The sequence below is a fragment of the Rhinopithecus roxellana genome, chromosome 4 (genome assembly GCF_007565055.1).
Source record: "Rhinopithecus roxellana isolate Shanxi Qingling chromosome 4, ASM756505v1, whole genome shotgun sequence".
Lineage (NCBI taxonomy): Eukaryota > Metazoa > Chordata > Mammalia > Primates > Cercopithecidae > Rhinopithecus > Rhinopithecus roxellana.
The window spans coordinates 150,272,234-150,297,553 of record NC_044552.1 but is presented as its reverse complement, the minus strand read 5'-3'; the positions used below and the strand labels follow the sequence as shown (position 1 = coordinate 150,297,553).

General features: G+C 38.5%; 1 protein-coding gene across 1 annotated transcript in view; it reads left to right on the top strand.

Moving 5' to 3' along the window:
- The window catches only part of AFDN (afadin, adherens junction formation factor), a 142,286-nt gene that overhangs the window by 54,854 nt on the left and 62,112 nt on the right, over nt 1-25,320 (top strand). The window contains 7 exon segments of the mRNA XM_030928608.1: nt 416-573; nt 9,376-9,487; nt 11,026-11,193; nt 16,949-17,043; nt 18,274-18,536; nt 19,808-19,877; nt 24,550-24,668. Coding sequence (XP_030784468.1) covers nt 416-573; nt 9,376-9,487; nt 11,026-11,193; nt 16,949-17,043; nt 18,274-18,536; nt 19,808-19,877; nt 24,550-24,668 — 985 coding nt within the window.

Below are 25,320 nucleotides of genomic sequence, written 5' to 3'. Positions count from 1 at the left end.
TGATCAGGAAGTAGGAAAATGGGAGAAATAGGTATATAATAATATGTAGGTAAGGAAATGGGAAAGCAGTTGAATAAAGAGCAGGACCATAGAGAAATTCTGGAATTCCTTCCTTTTCTTTCCTCACTATAGTGGAAATCAGTTCATTGTTATAAAAACTTTGGCTTGAAGAGAGAAGATGAAAATGATCTTTGTCATACTGGATTGTTCATGGTTTCTAAATGTCACTAGATCAACTAGTTACTGCTATTATATGTTATCTAACAGGAAATGAAAAAAATCGTTATTAGGCAGATTGTCTTTGTACTCATAGCTAGAATGCAGGTACCTTTTTCTCAAGTGACTGTAAATGTTAGCTACCTCTGTTATTGGCATAAAGTAGGTTGTACTCAAAGATGTCAAAATGTTTTTTCAGGTGGAACATTGAGAATTTATGCAGATAGTTTAAAACCAAATATTCCCTACAAGACAATCCTGCTGTCTACTACAGATCCTGCAGACTTTGCTGTGGCTGAAGCTTTAGAGAAGTATGGTCTGGAAAAAGAAAACCCTAAGGATTACTGCATCGCCCGGGTAAGGAACTTGATCAAATCAGTAGCTCTTTCTACTTTGCATTTAAATGGAAGGTTTTCTTTAAATCAAATTAAACCTAGATTTTCACCCCACCATGTCATTTAGAATCTGATAAATTACAAATCATGTGCTAAATGTATATTTTTAAAAAGCAGTCTCCCTTCCATTACAAAAGTAATATATGTTTCTATTATAAAATAAGAAAAATATTAAAAGGCAAATTAAAGAAAATAAAAATTACCCCAAAAGCAACTGACCACATATATGTGTGGTTCTAATTCTTGTCTCTTTTCTGTTCCATTGATACATATGTCTATCTTTTTACCAATACCAAGCTGCCTTAATTACTGTAGATTTATAAGTCTTAAAATTGTGTAAAGTATGTGCCAGTTTTGTTCATTATTTTAAAAAATTGCTTTGTTTATTCTCGGTTGTTTGTGTTTCTGATAAATTTTAGAGTCAGCTTGTCAGTGTCTACCCAGAACCTTCTGGGATTGTGATTGGGTTTGCATTACCTCTGTAGATGAACTTTGAGAGACTTCTCATCTTAATAATATTTAGTCTTCCAATTTGTGAGCAGAATGTATCTCTTTATTTACTTAGTGGTTTAAATTCTCTCAGCAGTGTTTCATGGTATTCAGGGTGGAGGTCTTGTGCCTCTCTTGTTAGCTACAGGTAGAATTAAATAAAAGGGCTTGTTGTTTGAGTTTTATAACTTTTATCTTCTTGCTCAGAAGCTAAGAAGTTACATTGAGTTGGAAAAACTAGTGATTTTGTAACTTAGGAATATAGCCCAACTTTTAGCGGACAGTAGATGGAAAATCATGTTTTTCTCACATTGAAATGACAATAAAGGAATACAAATTTGTTCAAATGCACAGGAACAAAGAGAATGAGAGAAGAGATGACGAGATTAGAGTAGTCTGTGGAATCTGGCAGGTGTGAATGAGAGGTCTCTAACTTGCCAGAGCAGAGAAGTCTTGCTGGGAGGATGTGGAGACAAGCAGGCAAGTGTGTCCCAGCTGCAGGAAGACTCAGGAATTAGAGGCTTTGAAACTTTCTCAGGGCTGAAAAGAAGAAATTGGGCTGAAAGTTTCTATAAGAAGTGGCAGACTCCACCAGATTCACTTCCCTACCCTAAGTGCTGAAGGCTAGAGTAAAACTAATGGGAGATGAGTGGGTGTTGAATGGAGTCCTTGGATTTGGAGGTAACAGGACTAGCACAAGGTGACAAGGGTCTTCACTGAAAACAGGAGGATGAAGTGAAAGACTGTACCCAGAATACTGATGTCTTAGAAGATTTATGGATCACTCTCAGAAGGCACTTGTTGAAAGAAAGATTTGTATGTAAATGGACCTTTGGAAATTCTGGTCTAATAACATCACTCTGAGACTTAGCAACAGTAACCCTTGCCCACATATATAGGCTTTACATTCAGCTTTCATGGGACTTGCTGTCAAATGTCGATAGCCAAGGTTCAACAGACATTTGAAAAAAGTACCTTTAAAATGGGGACAAATCAACACAAACATTAAGAAAACTGGAGCTAAAAGGGAGAAACTAGAGAGAGCAGATGGAAGTTTGACAACACTGAGACTCACAGAGATAAAGAAAGTAGTGCATCCATGAAATAAGACTAGAATGCCAGAAAAAGAAACAGAGAAAGAGCTCTTAGAAATTTTATTAAGTAAATAAGAGATAGAGGGGGAAAATATTAATAAGATAGGTGGAAAATAAGGAAATCTACCTAAGTACAGATCAAAGAGAAAAAGAAGTAAAACAGACAAGATATTTAGATTATTAGTGTAGAATATCTAACATATACTAAAGGGGGATCAATCAGAGAAAACCAAAGGAAGCCGGGCATGGTGGCTCACTCCTGTAATCCCAGCACTTTGAGGTCAGGGGTTTGAGACAAGGCTGGTCAACACCGCGAAACTGTCTCTGCTAAAAATACAAAAAAAAAAAAAAAGAACCTGGCATGGTGGCGTGCACTTGAAATCCCAGCTACTTGGGAGGTTGAGGCAGGGCAATTACTTGAACCCGGGAGGTTGCAGTGAGCCGAGATCTTGCCATTGCATTCCAGCCTGGGCAACGGAGCGAGACTGTCTCAAAAAAAAAAAAAAAAGGAAAGAAAACCAAAGGAAATGGAGAGAGACGGAAATTATCAAGGAAATACTGCTAGAATCTCTCTCAGAACTGAAGGAGTTTAGTTTCTAGGTTGAAAAGGCCCACTGAATAATGGTACAATTGCTTTGACAAAGACCCAAACCAAAGCTTATTATTTTGAAATTGCAGAAAACTAGTGTTAAAAAGAATGATTCAAAAGAAAACGATTCAAGTTACATGTAAAGGTTTTAGCAGTAAGACTGGTGCTAGACTTCTCAACAGTAACTATGGAATCTGACATGGCATGTACTTTCAAATGCAGAGTGAAATGATTTCCAATCCAGACTGTCAACCAAGTGTTAGGTGGATGGAATAAAGACATTTCAGAACATGCAAGACAAAAATTTACCTCACATGTGCCCTATCTCAAAAAAGTGCTGGAGGACATTGTCCAGCAGAATGATGGAGTAGGCCAAGAAAGAGAGAGAGGGAGAATTCAAGAATAGAATCTGTCAGGAGAAGGGAATTCCCAAAGATGGTGGGGAAGGAAAGTCCAGAAGATTCCTCTGCAGTAGTCCTGAACGGCACACACTCGAGATTGGAGATAATGTCCAAAACTGAAGGTAAATAGCAGTAAGGACACATTGTTTAGAAATATGGTGGTAAATATTAGTTGTGACATCTAAAATAAACAAAAATCCAGTACATTCCTGAGGATATTTCTATGAGCATTTATTTTTGCAGTATTCTGTGCATAGCAATAAAAGAGCACACAACAAGCCCAGCACTAAGGAGTGCTTCTGCCACTCAGTGACATGTTGCTCTGCAACGTCGATTAGATCTCTACCGGTTGACCTGGAGATATATACAGGCACACACCTCGGTGATGTTGCAGGTTTGGTGCCAGACCGCCACAGTAAATCTGGCATCACAATAAAGTGAGTCACACAAGTTTTTTGGTTTCCCAACACATATAAAACTTATGCTTTTAGTATATTGTAGTCTATTAAGTGTGCAGTAGCATTGTGTTTAAGAAAAAATGTACCTACCTTAATTTAAAAATACTTTACTGCTTAAACAATGCTAACAATCATCTGAGCCTTCAGCAAGTTGTAATCTTTTTGCTGGTGCAGGGGCTTGCCTGGATGTTGATGGCCGCTGAGTGACCAGGGTGGTGGTTGCTGAAGGTTAGGTTGGCTGTGGCAACTCCCTAAAATACAACAAATGAAGTTTGCTGCATTGATTGACTCTTCTTTTCACAAAGTATTTCTCTGTAGCATACCGTACTGTTTGATAACATTTTATGTACAGTAAAATTTCTTTCAGAATTGAAGTCAGCCCTCCCAACCCCTGCCACTGCTTTATCAACTAAGTTTATATAATATTTGAAATCCTTTGTTTTCATTTCAACAGCGTTCACAGCATCTTCACCAGGAGTTGATTCCATAAGAAACTACTTTCTTTGCTTATTCCTAAGAGGCAACTCCTTGTTTGTTCAAGTTTTACCATGAGATTGCAGCATTTCAGTCACATCTTCAGACCCCATTTATAATCTTAGTTCTCTTCCTGTTTTCACCTCATCTTCATTTACTTCCTTCACTCAAGTCTTGAACAGCTCCAAATCATCTATAGGATTTGAATCAATTTCTTCCAAACTCCTGTCAGTATTGATATTTTTCCTTATTCCATGAATCATGAATGTTCTAACGGCATCTAGAATGGTGAATACTTTCCAGGTTTGCACCTCAGATTTATCAGAGAATCACTATCTATGGTAGCTATAGCCTCATGAAATGTATTTCTTAAATAATAAGACTCGAAAATCAAAATCACTCCTTGTTCCATGGGCTGCAGAGTGGGTGTTGCTTTAGTAAGCATGAAAACAATGTTAATCTTGTAACTCTCCACCAGAGCCTGGGTGAGTAGGTGCCTTGTCAGTGAGCAGTAATATTTTCAAAGGGTTCTTTTTTTTTTTTCTTCTTTCCTCGGAGCAGTAGGTCCCAACAGTGGGCTCAAAATAGTAAACCATGCTGTAAATAGATGTGTTGACATCTGGGATTTGTTGTTCATTTATAGCGCACAGGCAGAGTTGATTTGTATAATTCTTAAAAGCTCCAGAATTTTTAGAAAGGTAAGTGAGCGTTGGCCTCACCTTAAAGTCACCAGCTGCATTTGCCCCTAACAAAAGAATCAGCCTGTTCTTTGAAGCTTCGAAGCCAGGCATTGCCTTCTCCTCTCTAGCTAGAGAGTTCTAGATGGCTGCTTTTTCCAATAGAAGGCTGTTTCATCTTCACTGAAAATCTGTTGTTTAGTGTAGTGACCTTCATTAATGATCTTAACTAGATCTTCTGGAGAACTTGCTGCAGCTTCTCCATCAGCTGCTTCACCTTGCACTTTTATTTTATGGAGATGGCTTCATTTCTTAAACCTCACCAATCAACCTGTGCTAGCTTCAGACTTTTCTCTTCTCACCTCTCTCAGCTTTCATAGAATTGAAGAGTTAGGGCCTTGCTCTAAAGTAGAATTGGCTGTAATGTTGTGGCTGATTTGGTCATTTATCCAGACCATTCAGACTTTCTCCATATGAGCAATAAGGCTGTTTCTCTTTCTCACCATTCATGTGTTCATCGGAGTAGCACTTTTAATTTCCTTTAAGAAGTTTTCCTTTGCATTAATCACTTGACTGGCACCAAGAAGCCTAGCTTTCTGCCTGTCTTTGCTTTCAACATGTCTTCCTCACTATGTTTAATAAATTTTTAGCTTTTGATTTAAAGTGAGAGACGTGCAGCTTTTCCTTTCACGTAGAGGCCATTTTAGGGTATTAATTGGCCTAATTTCAATATTACTATGTCTCATAGAATAGGGAGGGCCAAGGAGAGGCGGAGATGGGGAGTGGAACATTCAGAACACACACATTTATCAGTTAAGCTTGCCATCTTACATGGGTGCAGTTCATGGCACCCAAAAACACTAGTAATATCAAAGATCACAGATCACCATGACAGATTTAATAATAATAATGAAAAAGTTTGAAGTAATGTGAGAATTAATACAATGTACACACAGACACATGGTGTTGGAAAGATGGCACCAGTAGGCGTGCTCAACGCAGGCTTGCCAAAAACCTTCATCTTGTATTTGTTTTTTCTTGAAAGAGCAATATCCTTGAGGCATAATAAAGCAGCAAGGTTTGCCTGTACATTTACCAATACCCGGTCATCATAACAAAACCAGATAACACAGTGCTGTGGATATGTTTACATGAGCAAAGAGAAAGGTAAATGCATAGAAAAGATACTCTCTTTCAAACTGAGTGAGGGAAAGAGGGAGGCAAAGGCTTTTAAAATGTGTTAAATGATTAAGATCTGAATTGCATAAAATAAATGCATAAAGATAATTATTGAAAGTATGGTCACAAAAATATAGTTATCTCACAGTAGTTTTTTTTTCTTGTGCTTTTTCTGTATTTGTATTTTTTTTACAGTGAACTTGTGTTATTCAGAATCAGAAAGAAATACAGCCAAGCTCATTTCGTTGTGGGGAAGGGAGAAGATAGATGAGCATGGGTATTTGGTAATTTGATGCACCTTTTTATTTCTTTGGCCTTTATTTAGTAGGAAGCAAGAAATAATATTGATAAAATTGAAGGAAAATGGTTGTCTCAGAAGTGAGATTTTAAAATTTATACTTCTAAATGAGAATCCATAGATAAAGAAACACTGTCATGAACTAGAGTTCTTCCATACTCTGTGGGGCGTTGATGGGGTGAGGTTGTTTAGTCAAGGTAATTGTGCATTCTCTCTGAAGGAGAAGTTCTGCCATATTTTGTGGGCTGTTGATGGGGTAAGGTTATAAGATTGTACAGTCAAGGTAATTGTACATTGTCTCTGAAGAAAAAATACCTGAGCTAGAGGACGTTGTGGTGTGTTGCCCTGACAGTTACTTGAAGTACAGGAGAGCTCTGTTATAATCCTGGGCCTTATACGATAATCACTTATCTGTTCACAAGAACTATGTAGCAAGCATGATTGTATATATAGGACACATAATTTACGTATAGAATAATTAAGTCCATGGATATGATGGGTTTTTTAAGTGTTCCTTATACTTACAATTGATTAGCAACTGCTGTACAATGTTTCCTAAGTCAGAATACTATTAGTAAAACAGCAATGTACATAGGGTCTGTACTACTGAACAGAGGCCTGATGCTTTCTGATCTGTGTCCCTCATCTGTTGTGTGAACATTGAGGGCAGAAACTTGAAACCCCGTCTCTACTAAAAATACAAAAATTAACTGGGCATGGTGGCGGGCACCTGTCATCTCAGCTACTTGGGAGGCTGAGGCAGGAGAATCACTTGAACCCCCGGGAGGCAGAGGTTGCGGTGAGCCAAGATCACACCACTGCACTCCAGCCTGGGTGACAGAGCGAGGCTCTATTAAAAAAAAAAAAAGTCTAGTGTTGCATCTGATACATAGTGTTGCTCCAGTATTTGCCAAGGGAATGTTTATGTTGATTAGTGTATATAAGTCTATTTAATAATAAACTGTTCTATAAAATTGCATCTGATAAACTTTGTAACATCTGTTTCCTTTCAGTAATTTTTGGCTCATTTTTACTGATGAGAATGAGAAAGTGAAGGAGCACCTTAATCGGGGTTTTCCAGTTATAAAAGCCTATCTTGGGATTTTATTGACAGTCCCTTATGAAATCATTTGATAATTTCCTATCTTGGGATTTTACTGACAGTCCCTTGTGAAATCATTTGATAATTTCCTTTGAGTGTTTCTTCTGGTTTTGGTTTTCTGTTCTATTATTTCCTAACCAGTTTTCTTCTACAAGATTAGGCAGTACAAATCAGGAGGTAATTATTGTTTTGCCTTGAAATTCTTTATCTTCTCAGCTCGCCTTTTCATTTTTTTATTTTTATTTTTGGAGATGGAGTCTCGCTCTGTCACCCAGGCTGGAGTGCAATGGCATGATCTCGGCGCACTGCAACTTCCGCCTCTTGGGTTCAAGCCATTCTCCTGCCTCAGCCTTCTGAACAGCTGAGGGACTACAAGCGCACGCTGCCATCCCTGGCTAATTTTTTGTATTTTTTAGTAGAGACGAGGTTTCACTGTGTTGCCCAGGCTCGTCTCGAACCCCTGAGCTCAGGCAGTCCACCCGCCTCGGCCTCCCAAAGTGCTAGGATTATAAGCATGAGCCGCTGCGCCTGGCCCAGCTCGCCATTTTATAAATTGTAGCTGTTTTCATATTCTTTATTCATTATTTTATCTGTTTAATTATTCAATAAATTTTCTCCTTGTTAGTATTATCCTGGGATAAGAAGAAGCTGCCCTTAGAGTTTATAATAAAGGGAGACAGAAAGACTAAGAAATAGAAATAGAAAAACAGGGAGCTTTTCTATTAGAATGAAAATCATTGAATGCTTTCTAGAGAAGTTGTACTTAAGCTGAAGGATGAATGAATGTTATTAGACCTGAAAGTTGGGGCAGGAGGGGTCATGGAAGCATGATATATGTCACCGAGTGTGACAATTCTGGTTCCATGTGACTTGGCTCTAAATGTTTGATAACGATGGAGACTAAAGAGATGAGTGAAGGTCAGATCCTGAAGTAGTATGTGTTCTGAGCCAAGATACTGAATTTAATATGAAACACTATGAAGAAAGATTAATTTATGATAAGGTATGTTATAGTCTATTTGTCTTTTTAAGGTAATTGAAGCAGTGTAGAGAGAAATTACGGGGTTCTGTAAAAGAGTCTAACCCATTTGGTATGTGAGCGTGAGGATACATTTGGGTGGTGAGGTCTGTTAAGATAACATCATTACATTAATTACAGGTTGCAAGTAATGTTCACATGCCAGTGACTTGGCCTTCTTTTCTTATTCTCTCTAATCCTGTTTTGGTTCGTGTTAGCAGGCTGTTAGAGTGAAGATGAAGCACCAGCCCGAAGTCTAGAAGAATACTGGACAACCGTCATCTCCCACTCTCCTCCATATTACAGTGTTTTGGGGGCTTTCTTAGATGATTAAAAAAACTGTTTGGCTCTAGTAAAAACATAATAAAAAAGTAATACAGCATTATGAATTTTTAAGAGTTCAGTGAATACAGTATATTGAAGCAGGTGGTTAAAAGCATTTGTTGAATGAATGACTACTTGCCCTGTAATATATCTAAATGGTCTGATTAAAATTTTATCATAAAGAGATTATTTACAAGAAAATGAAAACTATTCTGGCTTGTTGTGTGGTGGTTATCCTAAGAGATCACATATTGTATGAACCCACTTTATAAAAACAATTGTTTGAATGTGAAAAGGTGGTTTAAGGACTAGAGAGATTGAAATTTGCAATAGTGAAGAAATTATGCAGAAGTTAACCATTACATACTGCCTTTCCATATGAAAGGTTGTAAAAAAAAAAAAAATATTCAGTCTAGCTCTTTTTAGGGACCAGGTGATTAAAAGCAGCCAAATCAGCTGGCTTAGCTTTCTATTGTAGACTATTACTTTTCACTTTTATTGATGATTATTTAGATGATGAGTGAGAATTGTTTCTAGTGCTTGATTAATATAATTCTACAGTGACATTTTATTCATTCAAAAGCAGTAAGTGTATTCTTTTAAGTAGTTACCAACCTAGTTACTTTGGCACATTCACAGTTAATTATTTTTGTTTTTTTAGGTTATGCTTCCTCCTGGAGCCCAGCATTCTGATGAAAAGGGTGCTAAAGAAATTATTCTTGATGATGATGAGTGTCCTTTACAAATCTTCAGGGAATGGCCAAGTGACAAAGGTAGTAACCTTATTAAAGGATTACTTACACCAGATTCCTACACGATATACCAGGTGTTCACCTTACCGCATGATGTAGGAGATGTGTACATAAATATTTTTGGATGGCCTTGTTGTTGTTGTTGCTGTTGAGACAGAGTCTTGCTCTTGTTACCCAGGCTGGAGTCTAATGGCGCGATCTCGGCTCACTGCAACCTCCACCTCCCGGGTTCAAGCAATTCTCCTGCCTCAGCCTCCCAAGTAGCTGGGATTACAGGCGCCCGCCCCCATGCCTGGCTAATTTTGTATTTTTAGTAGAGACGGGGTTTCTCCATGTGGATGGCTTTTTGCTGTAGAGCTTTCTGCCTCCTTCATTTACTTGCTTGATGATTCTTAAGTGATGCTGTTGTCCCTAAGACCATACTTAGCTTATCTGAGTCTCATGTGTTAGATACTGAACAAATGGTGATACTGCAGGTAAATCACACATCTTATGGAGAAACTAGAATATTAGCACTACAGCAAGAAGCGGAAGGTTATTGGTATCTACCAGTAGTAGATAACACATTTCATGCTGACCACATTAACTGTGTGATGTTTGAACAAATTTGTTATAATAGAGAAAATGACTTCTGTAACCCTATAGATTGTCCAGTGATTTAGTCATTCCAGATAATGAATACACACTTAGCACTACTGAAACAATTTTCCCTAATTATTTCAAAGCAGTCAAAGTTTAAAGCTGTGTTTTTAAGAAAATATGGTTTTCTTTCAAATTCACGTCGTAAGTTAACTGTTAACTCTGTAGAGGGCCTTGCATTAATAACGAGATAAAAATATATTGCCATTTAATCGTGTCAATATGGAATGTAGATTGGTAGTTTTAAAACACTAAAAAAACTTTCTCAGCAAGCAAATTTCTATCCTCCTTAAAACACTTGGTTAGTACTTTTTAAAAACAGTATAAAGTTAAAATTTTATTAAAGGCAAATTGCTTTAATTCTTTAAGTTGAATTTAATAATCAGGTCAACTAAAAATACACATACTTATTTTGTTAGTAATAGAATTGTTGTTTTATTTCAGTAGGCTTTTGTGGGAACAGGTGGTATTTGGTTACATGAATAAGTGTTTTTTGTGGTGATTTCTGAGATTTTGGTGTACTTACCACCCTAAAAGTACATTTTCATATGTGTATTTGTGTGTGAATGTGGTTTTTATATATATGAATGTATTTACCGATCATAGAGTTGTTTACTAATGTAAGCATTTATTCTTAAACTGATGTGTTGTTTTTCAAGCTTATGATGTCTTTAGGTAGCTGTTAATTTAGAATACTCTTTGGAAATTGCTTGCTAGAGCTTTTCAAACACACCAAGAGGCTAATATTTCCTCTGTTGAGTAAAAGTATAAATTGGGTAAGCTTTACTCAGTGATTCCTTGGCAGATGTTGCTAAATTACATGCATCTTCTTGAGAAAGCTTTGCACAGTTGACTGCCAGTCAGCTGGCCATCCTGACCAACCTGAGTCTGCCTGATGATTTCCCATGCTGCTGTTCTAGGGATTTTAGTCTTTCAGTTGAAGAGGAGGCCACCAGACCACATCCCAAAGAAAACCAAGAAACATTTGGAAGGCAAGACACCCAAGGGAAAGGAGAGAGCTGACGGGTCTGGCTATGGCTCCGCCCTTCCTCCAGAGAAGCTGCCCTATTTAGTAGAGTTAAGCCCAGGTGAGAAAGATGGTCACACCAGCATATATTATTAATGTGCATTTTTAGCTTTAAATCTTTGTACTTTCTAATGCATCTTCAGGTAGTCTTCTGTTGGCTGACTTAACATTTTTAGCCATTATTTTTTTTAAAAAAGGTAACTCTCATAAGATAACATTTATTTCTTTAAAAACTTAAGGTTATAAAATATGTATATATTTACATAAAAATGGTTCACATGGACAAAAATGAGTATTAAGAAACAAAATTTAACTACTGTATAGACAATTTTAAATTATTTTAATCCCTTAATTTTTTTTCCCAAGATAACTTTAGTAAAATAGTTAATCTACTAACATTGACAAAGTGATATTTACCCCTTTTAGGAGCAGATTTCATAAAGGTGTGTGTGTCTGTGTGTCTAACTGTTGTTTCTGATGCATGGACAATATCTAAAAAGAATATCTTTAAATTGTATATCTAAGAAACCCATCTTAGTAAGAGGAAGGCTGTTTGATTTTAAAATAACAGACTACATTTATTTTTACAAGTCACTCTTAAGTGTTTTGTTTGTAGAACTCTAATACGCCAAAGCTGTTGTTTCAAGTTAGCCATTGAGTAGAGAAATATATAGGCGTTCTTAAGAAAGTCTTTTTACACACACATTGCCACGTAGAGTGTATATTGCACATATGTATGCTGTACATGACATTTATCATTCAGTTAACATTACTTCATTTCTTATTTCATTATTAAATGCTGTTATGTGACTTGCATTATACAATACTGTGAAGATCAGAGTGTTGCACCCGCATCCCAAGCTGCATTGAAAGAAAGCCCAATTTAGTAATCACAAATTAGCAGAAAATTGAACCAGTTATGTGTATGATATATGGCTCCATGAACGTGAATTACATTTTTTATTCTTTGATTGAGAGTTTATTTTTATTTGCAAGATTTCTTTAGTTTCTTACAGTTAGGTTATTTTAATTAACTAATGATTAGATACGATATTTGTTGTCCAGCAGTCTCATGGTAGAGTAGGTTATATAAATACAGGAGGTGATGGTATCATTTTGATGCCACAGTTAGTGGCAGTGTGGCTTTAGGTAGTAGCTTTTATACTTACTTATGCTTCAGGACTTTAAAAAAATTAATTGATTAGCTATTTGTGAGGAATATTTGGTGTTGCTAACCTCAGTTTTCTGGGTGGAAAGTTTATTTAAATTATCTCACTGTAGTTTGGAAACACATCCAGTTATTGTTGTGTGTCTATAATGTGTGTGCGAGCATTGGTGTTTGGTTATCTGAGATAATGAATGGCAACTGTGAAGCAGCCATTCGTTTTTGAACTTAAAAATTTTTAGGCTCTTTTTTGGGTATTGGGTCTGCCCTTTAAATTTTTATATTAAATTCTAGAAACTAATGATTGTTCTCCAAATCCAAATTTTTGAGGATTTAAGAGTGTTAAGTCCTTAGATAAATTGATAAATAGCAGCTGACAGAATAATTTTCAAATGAGTAATGGACAGTTGATTTGGTAGATAGCAGAAACTGGATGAGAATTCACTCACTGGCTCGTGCATTTGATGAATAGTTACTGACACTTGTTGTGTGTCAGACTGCGTTCTGGGCCTTGGAGGCAGAGCACCAAAACACATCAAAGCCCTTCACCTTGGGAAGTTCTCTTCTAGTGAGAATTGTTATTTCGACTGCTTTCATACGTATAGTCTCTCAGGTAATCAAATATATAGAATATTTTTTTGTAGGTATGGAGTAGATCACAGTTCTGTACTACTTTTCACCAAATACTGGCAACAGCATTTGTTACATGGTTATTAGTACACTGCATTCCTCATGGCTCTCTGCTGCCTTCAGTCAGCATTCATTAACCCTTCTACTTTAGGCAAAGCAATGGATACAAAAGGATTAAGTTGGTTCCTGCCTTCAGGTAATTCACACAGCGGGAGGGAATCACACACAGTGCCATGTGACAAGTGACTCTGCCTCTAGTCCCGACTTCTCGTGAGCCCTGTGCTTATGGGATAGCTTAACTTGTTCCACAAATGTCTGAAGTTCAGGTCTGGTACCACTATTTTGAGGGTGACCTAGGGGTTAGTGGCAAGCCTGAATGCAAGGCCAGGGTCTTCCCTGCACCAAAGCCATGTTCTTTCACTAAGTCATGATGTCGTTTAGTCAGCATGCTGAATGAAATTGACCTCTTTGCCATTTATGAGAAAATAATATTCATCCATAATGATTTGTTATGAATGGATAAGTACTGTATTTCCCCTGGGCACATTGTCAGCCAAGCATTATATCCTCAATGCTGAGGTTCTGCTGGGTGTGGTTAGGAGTTTTTGAGATGTGGTCATGAGCTCAACATTGTCTTTTGGAGGAATGGGGAGCAAATATGTTATTTCGTTCTTTGCTTTGGATTTGAATGTGTTCTTTAAACAGAAGAAATCAGCCCAGTGGGGTGGTAGCCCTTTATATGATTAACTCACTGTTGCTGTCCTGCTGCTTGGTGACTCACCTGTTGTCCTGTGGTTTCCCTTAACAGTCTGCATTGGTTTCTAAAACACTGACTGGGGCACTAGTATAGTCTTGTCCTCACAAAAGCTGATGGGTGAAGTGTACCTTTTCTTCCTTTGAAATGTGTCTCACTGAAGTTCACCCTCTGCGTCTCTTCTCCTCCTTCCCTATTCCGCGTGTTCTGCATGGTCTCTGTCCTGCTGATGCTGCCTTCACCTGGGTCCTGGCATGTGTCTTAATCCCAGGGAGAAGGAATCACTTTGCCTACTACAACTATCACACTTATGAAGGTAATGCTATGCTTACTACTACTTTTGTAACTAAAGCACTAACAGAACCTCATGGGCAAAATAGTGTTGAATGACCAAATATGTATCAGTTTTAGTTGATATAAATAAACTATTTTAAGAAATTTGATGTACTGTCATTTTATTTGTACCTAGTAAGTGTTCCATATGTAGAACTCATTTCATTTACTGGAAGCTTATTTTGCGTCTTTATTTTACCAGGTTCACCCTGGGAAGGAACTGAAAGCAAAAGCAGCACTGGCTGTGGAGGGATGCTGGGGAGTAAAGACAGCGTGCCGTTTCAAAGCACTCCTTGGGTGGTGCTCAGCCAGTCTGCCTCCCTTCATTTGTAGACTAGGAAAACTTTCTGGTAGCAGTGCTGTTACTGTCTGTTGTGGGGTTACTTAGATTTGTCCCTGCTCTTCAAGGTGCTCCAGATTTGTTGTCATTATCTATGGAGAAGAAAGAGACTCAGGCACTTTGGGCAGAAATTGACTATTTGTAGAATACTCTTTGAGGAAGGGGAGAAAATTTGGGATTTTTGATTTTGGCAACAGTTTTGTACGTTACTCCCTGTGAGATAACTGTCCTTCTAATGAGGAGAGGGAATGGGCTGTTGCACTCTCCCTTTTCTCCCCAGCTCAAACCAAACATCCCTTTATCCACTAAATCCTGTGGCCACTCATTTAGGTTCTTCAAAATCTGTAACAGCTTTAACTATGGTTTCCTATTATTACTGTGAAGTAATAAGAAAAGAGAGCCTAGGAAGGATGTTTATTTCTAATCTATCTGTTGACAGATTTCTATTACCATAGTGAGGTGAGGAAAAGGGAGAGATGGAGAAAGCGGCTTCTTTTTCTCCCTTTCTCTGTTTGGAAATCCGTTGATGTAGAAAGGTGTGTGATGTCTCTTTATTGTCTCATAGGAGACCTGTCAGAACCATTCAGAATTTGGAAGACTATGGATGGGGATTTTTCTTTCATCTCTAAACACATAATTTAATGTTCTGTTTTTTAACTTTGCATTGAAATGTTCTTGTTTCACACATGATTACTTATTTACTGCTTTTGCTTTCTTTATTTGTGTCATTTCTCTGTGACTGTATTGCATTCAGTTTTCTTTATTTTTATATGAGGATTCACTGCTGACACATCAAGTCTTTATTGATTGCTAACTATGGATCATATGTGGAGTGATCAGTGCCAGGGTAAAAAAGATTTTTTTTTTTTTAAACCTAGCCACCAGGGAGCTCAGAGATAAGGGAGATAAGTAGATGGAAATCGTCATAAAATACGGTTAGTGGTACAATTAATATAACAGAAATGGGGTGCTCCGGGAGTAGATAAGAGGGACACATTTTTCTTAACCAAGGGGGTTCATTAGAACTGCCTTTGGTGGTTAAAACACACAAAATAGTAAACTGGAGGATTTGGACTCAGCAGGTTGGGAAGGGAACTAACTATGTCCAGGAAAAGCCCCAGATGATTTTAATGTCTTGTTCAGATCAGGACTTTATTGGAACAATTAGAGTTGAAAATAAATGTTTCAACACGATGTGAAGCAGCACAGATGATGAATCAATTTTGTAATGGGTTTTAGGCATCAGTGTCTCTCAGGTACTTCAGTCTCATCTTACCTTCACTCGGTGTCACAGATTACGGAGTATTACAGAAATAGAAAATTTTGTCATTAGAATGTAACTTTGTATACCCTAAAATTAACATCAGTTCTAACAGAACCTGCATTTTTATGGAGTATTTTGTCTGTGAGAGTTTAGTGGCACCACTGCTGAGAGATTGTAGCAGTCTGAAACTCTGTGCACGCTCATACTCTCCGAACTGTTTAACCTGTGAAGCTCTCGAAGCTTACATTCCTAATCGCAGTGACTAGAGATTTTAACAGGTAATGGAATCAGTGGGTTTGAAAGTTATAAGGCACTCATAAAACAGATCAGGGAGACTCTTACTGTTTTGGCCTTTTCCTAAGCTTTGGTGGGTGATGTGCTTGCCACACCAGACTGCCATGGCTGTGGTGCAGGCGCTAAGCTCTGCAGTTACATCATCATTCACGGGCTCTGGAAGGCACGTTTTCTCATATGTCAACTCTGAAATCAGGATACCTCATTTTTAGTTAAGGTAATGAAGTGACATTGTCCTCATCTGGGATACAGTAGGTGAAGAATGAGAAAACATGTCTAGATGTATTGGGACTAGAGGGCTTTGGCAGAGCAGCTTCCTCCTCCTCCTCACCCCTTCCCTGTCGTGGAAACACATGCTCATATAAATTAAACATTCCAACAGTTCATAAAGGTATAAAATGACAAAAAGAAAAAAAAAAGCCACAAAACCCAGTCTTCCTTCTATGCCAGTTCTACTCCAGGGAGCTAACCACTTTTAACTGTAATTCTTAATCAGTAATGGACAGAGTTATTTGGGGAGATTTTTCAGAGGACACATGCTTAGGCCTCATCCCCAGGGCTTTTGATCCAGGAGGTCTGGGGAGAGCCATGAGAACTGTACATTTAAAAACCTCCATCAGTGATTTAGCTATGCCCTCAACCTGTACCGTGTTGTGTGCCGTAAGGGCAGCAAGAATGCTGCAGGAGAAGATCTGGTCTGAAGGGAAGGCCCGTGTGTCTTCGATGAGCTTCCTTTTGCTAATACAGTTGCTCCTCAGAATCATTAACAAAAATCCAGAGCAGTGGTAGAGAAGACTTTATTTAATGTAATAAGAATGTGGTGGAATTAATGCCAGAAACTGATACGTTTATTTCTTATTTTGAATTTTCTGTATCCAATTTGTTAAATTGTGTTACATAAGTTTGGAGAATTCTTTGAAAAGAAATCCTGAGAAGTGAGAACTGTAATGCCTGAGATAACTTTTTGTTTGTTTGAAATAACATGACAACAATATTAGACTTTGCAAATACAGTTGACTTCCTTCTCTTCTTGCAGATGGTTCTGACTCTAGAGATAAGCCAAAGCTTTACCGCCTTCAGTTCAGTGTTACTGAAGTTGGTACAGAAAAACTGGATGACAGCTCTATCCAGGTACGTAGTCTGAGCTTCCTGCTGCAACTCTGACATTCCAGGAGGCATGACGTATTGTACAGAGCCTGCCACATAGTAGTGAAAGAAGGAATTAGAATTACAGACTACATTGTACTTAAATATAAATAATTTATCTACTCTGGGTCACTTTAGTGTGAAAACAGCAGAATGTGAGTTTATGTTCAAGCTCCACCTCTAGAAATTTGGGCTGGTGATGACAGTGCTCTGAAACTGCTTCCTTTTCTCTCAAAGATGGTGATGATAATTTTATAGGTCTATTTCAGGATTACAGGATGTAACTATGCAAAAGTGCTTATCACTGGGTCTGACACACATAGCGGTAAGCATTCGGTAAATTCTAAATTCTAATTAAATTTAGCTTAATACTGTTCTCAAGTACTTAAAACAGAGCTTAACACATTCTTTGAATAAATGAAGTCAGGATTTGTCACTTCTTTGAAGTTGAATTCAGGCAAATCACCCTTGCTCTGTACTTATTTCTCAGTTTGTAAGATGATAGGTTCAGATTGTTAATGTAATTTTTAGTTCTGTCATTTCTTCTTTCTTAGCACAGCACTAAAAATGATAAAATAGATAGGAATCTTTAATCATAATGATCTGTATAGATTTGTCCATTAACCATCCAACAAATACTGGTTAAGATGACTGTAGGCTTTTTTTTTTTTTTTTTTTTTTTTGGAGACAGTCTCGCTCTGTCACCTGGCTGGAGTGCTGTGGCACGATCTCGGCTCACTGTAACCTCTGACTTCCTGATTCAAGCAATTCTCCTGCCTCAGCCTCCTGAGTAGCTGAGGTTACAGGCACGCACCACCACGCCTGGCTAATTTTTGTATTTTTAGTAGACGGGGTTTCACCATGTTGGCCAGGATAGTCTTGATCTCCTGACCTCATGATCCGTCCATCCTGGCCTCCCAAAGTGCTGGGATTACAGGCATGAGCCACCGCGCCCGGCCGACTGTATGCCTTTTAATGCAAAGTTACAGTATGCCTTAAGTCACTGGATAATAAAAATGAAAAGTCTGATTGTTTTGACTTTTTTTTTTTAATTATTTTTATGCTATTGAGGGAAATCCACTTTAAAAGGCATTAAAAATCCAGAGCTTATTATGTTATATTTATCATAAAAGGGATACTCACGGTTTTAAAATTCTGTGTTTAAATGCTGTGAACTTCATGAAAGGAGTTTCTTTGGTTTCCTTCTGTTTCCAGTTGTTTGGCCCAGGAATTCAGCCCCATCACTGTGACCTCACCAACATGGATGGAGTGGTCACTGTGACGCCCAGAAGTATGGACGCAGAAACCTATGTAGAAGGCCAGCGCATCTCGGAAACCACCATGCTGCAGAGTGGCATGAAAGTGCAGTTTGGGGCATCCCATGTATTTAAGTTTGTGGACCCCAGTCAGGATCATGCTCTTGCAAAAAGATCTGTGGATGGAGGCCTGATGGTTAAGGGCCCGAGACATAAACCTGGGTAAATAGATTAACCTTAAGATTTAAAATGTTTTGATTATACTTAAAGTAATTCAGATTATTCATAGATAACTTGGCTTTTTATTTTTTGTTTCAATTTTTAAAAAAATATCAAAGTGAAGTTTGTGATTTCGGTTCGTTGTTAACGGGTTGGTTTTAGAGGAAAGAAGAAAGGTCTTGACTTTGTCTTAATTGGAAGTTCTCACTGGTTTTAAATTGTTTATATTTAAACTTTGGTTTTTTAGCCAACATACTAAAACAATACCTTTTGTTTTGTGAAAAAAACATGGTGTTCTTTGTAATTATTCAGTGTAACTAAGATTATAAAATTTTTTGAAGTATTCTTTTCTGTGACTGATAATGAAACACATTAAGATCTCTTAAGGAATTCAGAATCTTTTAGCTCCACCTAGTGCTTTTCTGAAGACTTGCATGTGGGATTAGTACGGGAAAACAGAAAGCCTTTCTTAATGACTAGTAAAATTTTTTTGTAGTTAGGGAATATGACTTCTCCTTTGGTTTTACTTTTTAAAACATACTGTTAAGCCGCTTCATTATCTATTTTTCAGTCATGCTGCTTAAAACAACTGAAAACTCCCCTAGAGTGTAGGCTTTCTTCCTGAAGCACAAACATAAACCCACGTGGTCTTCCCTGCTTGGCCTTTCCCATTGTTTTGTTCCACGTATGCCTTTGATTAGCCACCCAGACCTTACACACTGGGCCACATATGACTATTTAGAATTAATGTCTTTCTCCAAGGTGAATACTTGGTGGGTTATCACATATATTTATTTGTAAAGTTCACAGCTGAAGTGGGCAGATCACCTGAGGTCAGGAGTTTGAGACCAGCCTGGCCAACATGGTGAAACCCCATCTCTACAAAAAATACAAAAATTAGCCAGGCGTGGTGGCACTTGTCTGTAATACCAGTTACTCGGGAGGCTGAGTGAGACAGGAGAATCACTTGAACTCAGGAGGCGGAGGTTGCTGTGAGCCAAAATCGCGCTACTGCACTCCAGCCTGGGTAACAGAGTGAGACTTCATCTCAAAAAAGAAAAACAAAAAAAATCCTGTGAATGTTGAGTATGTATCAGTAAAGAAAGTTCATAAGGTGTTTTTTTAATTCTGTAAATTTGTGTGCTGAAAATAGAGCAATTTCTTAAAAATCTTTGAACATTTGGCCTGTTAGTTCTTCCTTGTGTATTAAAAAGATACTCTGCCTGTCATTGGAATGTTATTAAGTCAGTGTGTTTCTTGTTTTATCCCATCAGAATTGTTCAGGAGACAACTTTTGATTTGGGAGGAGATATTCATAGTGGGACAGCATTACCGACAAGCAAGGTAGGTAATTACGGATTACCTGATAGAAGTGTGCTTGCTATAGGACACCATGGATGAATACAGTAGTTTCCCCTTATTTGTGGGGGATGCATTCCAAGACCACCAGTCGATGCCTGGAACCATGAATAGTACAGAGCCCTATGGATACTATGTTGTTTTCCTGTATGTGTGTACCTGTGATAAAGTTTAATTTATGAAATAAGCACACTAAGACATTAACAACAATAACTAAAGGTAAAATGGAACAATATCTATTATAACAATATACTCAAATAAGACATGTTAATTTGGTCTCTATCTCCTCTCTCAAAATATCTTATTGTATTGTACTCACCTGTTTTCGGACTGCAGCTTATCTCACGTAACTGAACTGTAGAAAGTGAAACTGCAGATAAGGGGGACTCCTGTAAACTGGTAATATGTACATTTACAAAACATCTTTGTGAAAACAGACTTCACAGTGGCCCCAAATGTGGGTTGTTCTAATTTGCTGTGTTGTTTGTTAGTGATACATGAAAGAAAGAAAGCAGACCATTCTTTTCTCTAAAGCCAGGATGAAGCAGAGTCTCTATTTTGCTAGGCTTTCTCCTGCGTAGTTAGCCTGACTCAGTCAGAGCACCCTTAACACACTCCTGCTTTTATGAGCCTCAATTCAGTTGCTAAATCCTGTTCATCAGTTAACCTCAGACACTTTGCTTCCATAATGACCCCTTGTCTCTGGAATAATCAGTTCATTTCCTTACTCATTTTCATTCTCTATTGGTGGATAACAAACCACTCTAAAACGTAGTGGCTAAACAGCAACCATTTTATTTGTTTACCATTATGCAATCTGGTTTGAGCTCACCTGGGCAGTTTGTTTGCTGGTCTTGCTGGTGGTGACTGGTGTGACCACCTTCACCTAGGAGATCAGTTGGTGGCCAGTGGCTGGAGTGCAGGGCCCACTGACCCACTCTCTGTGCCATCTCACGTCCTCTCCATGGGACCGTTTGTCCCACTGGGGCAGCCAGAAGTCATAGTGTTGTGGTACCTCACAAGAACCACGGAGCTGCCAGGCCTTCTTGAATGTTAGGCCCAGAACTGACACAACCCCGTTTCCTCCACCTTTCATTGGTTAAAGCAAATATGGGCCCAGTCCAGATTCAGGAGGAAGGCACTACTCAAGGTGTGATTCACTGAATGCCATGTGCCACAAACTCCTATGATCCTGGAGTGTTCTCATCAGAATCAAAACATGTTACAGTGTCTTCTCTTTTAGAAAACTCTTTATACCCCTCCAGTTTTGACCCCATTTTTCTACTCCTGTTTGCTACACAGCTTCTTGAAAAAAAAATTCATCTATGCTTGCTCCCTCCACTTCCAAACTATTATGTTCTTTCCTCTGCTCCTGTTCATTCTTGCCCCTCCCTCCATAGGGACTGTCTGTCAGGGGGCCTGATGACCTCCCAAGTCCCAAATCTGGCACATATTTTGCCCTGTCTTACTTGTTGCAGGAGTTTTTAGCTAGGCCACTACCACGTACTTGATGCACTTTCTTCTTTTGGCTTCTAGAGTATCACCCTCCTGTAAACTACCTAGTAGTGGTTTATCCTTGGTTTGATTTGTTGGTACCTCTTCCTCTAATGCTTCACTCCTAAAGTTTGGAGGGCCAAGGTTTCAGATGTAGGGCACCAATCTATTCTCTTTCTGCATCTTTGTTAGGTGAGCTTACCCTGATGCCTGAGTTTAAATACCATCTAATGTTGATTATCCACTGATGTGTACATTTGGTTCTAAACTCTCTAGACTCATATCTCTCTCTCTCTTTTTTTCTTCCTGAGACAGAGTTCACTCTGTCTCCCAGGTTGGAGTGCAGTGGCATAATCTCAGCTCACTGCAACCATTGGCTCCCAGGTTCAAGTGATTCTCCTGCCTCAGCCTCCTGTGTAGCGGAGATTACAGGCACCGGCCACCATGCTTGGCTAATTCTTGTATTTTTAGCAGAGATGGGGTTTCACCATATTGTCCAGGCTGGTCTTGAGCTCCTGAGCTCAGGCAGTCTGCCTGCCTAGGCCTCCCAAAATGCTAGGATTACAGGCCTGAGCCACCACACCCAGCCCTGACTCATATCTCTAAAGATTTACTTGACGTATCCACTTGCATATCCTGTACATATTTCACATTAAACCTAGCTAAGAGAAAACTAGATTTTCTTTCTTAACAAACTTTCCCTGATCCTTCCCCACCTTAGAAGACGATACTACCATCTGCAGTGCAACAGAAACCTCTTCCCTGTTCCCAGTTGGTCCTTTCCTTCTCTTAGCCTCTGCATGCAGGGGTTCGTTCCTCTGCCTCCCTGGCTTAGGCTGTAGCCATCACATGGCAGGAGGTCCACACGGCCCCAAGAGCAGCCTCTTCCATTCTACCCAGTGCACATTAGAAAATGTAAATTAGATTTCGAGTTACTGTTCTGCTTTCGAAGCCCCTGGTGGCTTCTCACCCCTCCTGTCCGTCTTCACCCTGGCTTGCTCAGCCCTGATGCCCTGAGCCTGCCTCCCTCTCAGTGTGGCTCTGCTGCTCACTCAGGCCGCCCAGGGCTTCCATTCTGTGCCCCTGCCTGCCTCTCTCCTCCCATTGGAAGGCCTTTCTTGTGCTAGTGGTTGTGCTTTTGTCCTTGCTTTTCACACTCTGGCCCCTTCTTGTCTCAGACCTCAGCTTAAAGCCACATTCCTGAAGAGGTTGTCCCTGAGCATCCTGTCACTGTCACAACACCTGATGTAAGTTATTTATGCAGTCTTTATTACCATCCAATGCTTGCTCTGTTTGTTGACTGGCTGTAGAATGTGAACTCTGCAAGTGGTGCTCCTGTTTCCTACGTCATTGCTGTGTTTCTATTGCACTTTTCTTAAAAAATGCCTGCTGTGTAGAAGACTCTTGGGAACCATCTCATGAATAATTGAATGAGCCGAAGAGAACTGTCTATAAAAATTTTCGTTTCTTAAAAAAATGTGTAGTCCACAAAGAAGACTTGGTAAATAGAGGAAAAAAGTAGAAATGAAAATCCTTCATCCACAATTTATAGTTGACCTTTGGTAGTAACGTCGTGAGGGGTCCTTTTCTGAACTCCGGTATGTGTCTGTATGTTCATGTATGCATTTTAACACGATTGGATATGTTTGTCTCCACACACATCTTTCTTCAGCTGTTACTCTGTGAGCATTTTTTCAGTACTTAAAAGTCACTTAAAAAACACATGAAAACCATTCTGTAGTATGTAAGCACATAAACATGCTGTAACTTCTTTATCCATTGCCCTGTTACTAGTCATTTATAATAATTTTTTAATAGTGTAAATAGTATTGCCATCCATCGACCCAGCAATTGTGTTTCTATAAATCTGTCTTATGGGCTGAATGTGGTGGCTCATGCCTGTAATCCCAACACTTTGGGAGGCCGAGGCGGGCAGATTACAAGGTCAGGAGATCGAGACCATCCTGGCTAACACGGTGAAACCCCGTCTCTACTAAAAATACAGAAAATTAGCCAGGCATGATGGCGGGCCCCTGTAGTCCCAGCTACTCAGGAGGCTGAGGCAGGAGAATGGTGTGAACCTGGGAGGCGGAGCTTTCAGTGAGCCAAGATTGTGCCACTGCACTGCACTCCAGCCTGGGTGACAGAGCGAGACTCCGTCTCAAAGAAAAAAAAAATCTCTTATGGAAGGATTCATTGTGTGTGAATATATGCGTATTTACAGGCACAATTGTCTTGTCGCTGTGTATGATGAACATTTTAAATGATGTAATAAAGCATTGGTTTAATGAAGTATGAGGAACAGACAACAAAACGTTCTACAGCCATTGCAAGTTTGTAATATAAAAATAGGTGATATTCTAAGATGTTTATAACATCTGAAAAAGTGTTTTATCAAGAAGCTTGTATAATTCCATTTATGGAAAATATGAAAAGCTGGAAAGATATGTAAAATACAGTAATAATTGCTAGGTGGTAAGAGAAACATAATTTTTTATTTACTAGTACTCAGTTTCTATAGTAAGCAGATGTAATAAGAAATTTTACATGAAATTTTATTCTACAGTGAATTTCATTGTATAAAATTTTTTGTTTCCTGGTGATTTTCTTAATGTAGGTAACTCATCCTTTTGTCTGCCTACAAATTCCATACAAATGGTTAGAATTGTATACTTTTTAGAAGTATTTAAATATACTGGATTGGGTTACCATATAATATGTGTTTTCCCTGGTGTTAAGGGCAAGAAACAATCCAGTTTCTGTACTGAATTCATTAGGTATTGAGCTGTAAGGAGTAGGATTTCTAAATCTGTTCTGAAAAATAATACACTTTAAAAAGACCCTGCCTCTTCATATTATACATATTTTCTTATCTCTTATCCTGATTTTAAAATAACTTGTTGGAATCAAATTACTATTAATGTACTTTTGGAAAAATCATTGTGTGTTTGTGCCAGCTTTACATGCCTGTGTTTTAAAGGCAAGTCCTAGTGGGCACTCCCTGTGGACATAGTGTCCCCAGCATTGCTCTGTTATTTCCTGGTCTGTGTTCTTGCCTGCCCTGCTTGGCAGCCCCGTATCAGATCTCTGCTTGCGACACTGAGTGTCAGGCTTGGTTGGTCTGCGTGGGCTTCTAAACGCACTGTGCTTTCTCTCCATGTAGAGCACCACTAGGCTGGACAGCGACAGAGTGTCATCTGCCTCTAGTACAGCCGAGCGGGGAATGGTGAAGCCGATGATCAGAGTAGAGCAGCAGCCAGATTATCGCAGGCAAGAAAGCAGGTAGGAAGTACATCATTTTTAAATGGTAAAAGTATTCCTAAAGAAGAGTTGGGATAAAGATTGTTGAATTTATAAAGGTTCAGCTGACATTTTTAGAATGTTAGCAATAATATTTTAAGGGCATTTCCTTTCTTTGTTATTGAATTGAAAGAAATGCTTTACCAATAGCTATATCCCTCACTTACATGCCACAGTGCTATCAAATTGAAATAAGAGGCACACTGAATTAAAATGTTGCCATTTAAAATTTACTACTTTGTAAAAACATAGAGAAAGGGAGTTTTTATAGGATTTTAATATTTGATGATTTTTATATCTAGAAAAATCTGGTCATTTCTCCCATTTCTAGAAGAAATCTTCATCTGTTTAAAAATACGTAAGGCCAAAAATGATTTTGAAACAGATTTTAAGAATGATCAATGCCATATTATATCTTGTGCTCTGATGTGATGTGTCTGCCTGTGGAGATAGATTGAGGATGAATTATTATTTTTTTTTCTGACGTTGTTCTTGCCTGATTTTTCTGGGCAGAGAACTGTCTTGTTATTTCCTTGTCTTTAGATTTTTAACGTGTCACCTTAATCAGAATCCTGTTTCCTTGTGACCTCTAGAATTATTTAAATGTTGCAGAGTAGTATCTTTGCATTAAACG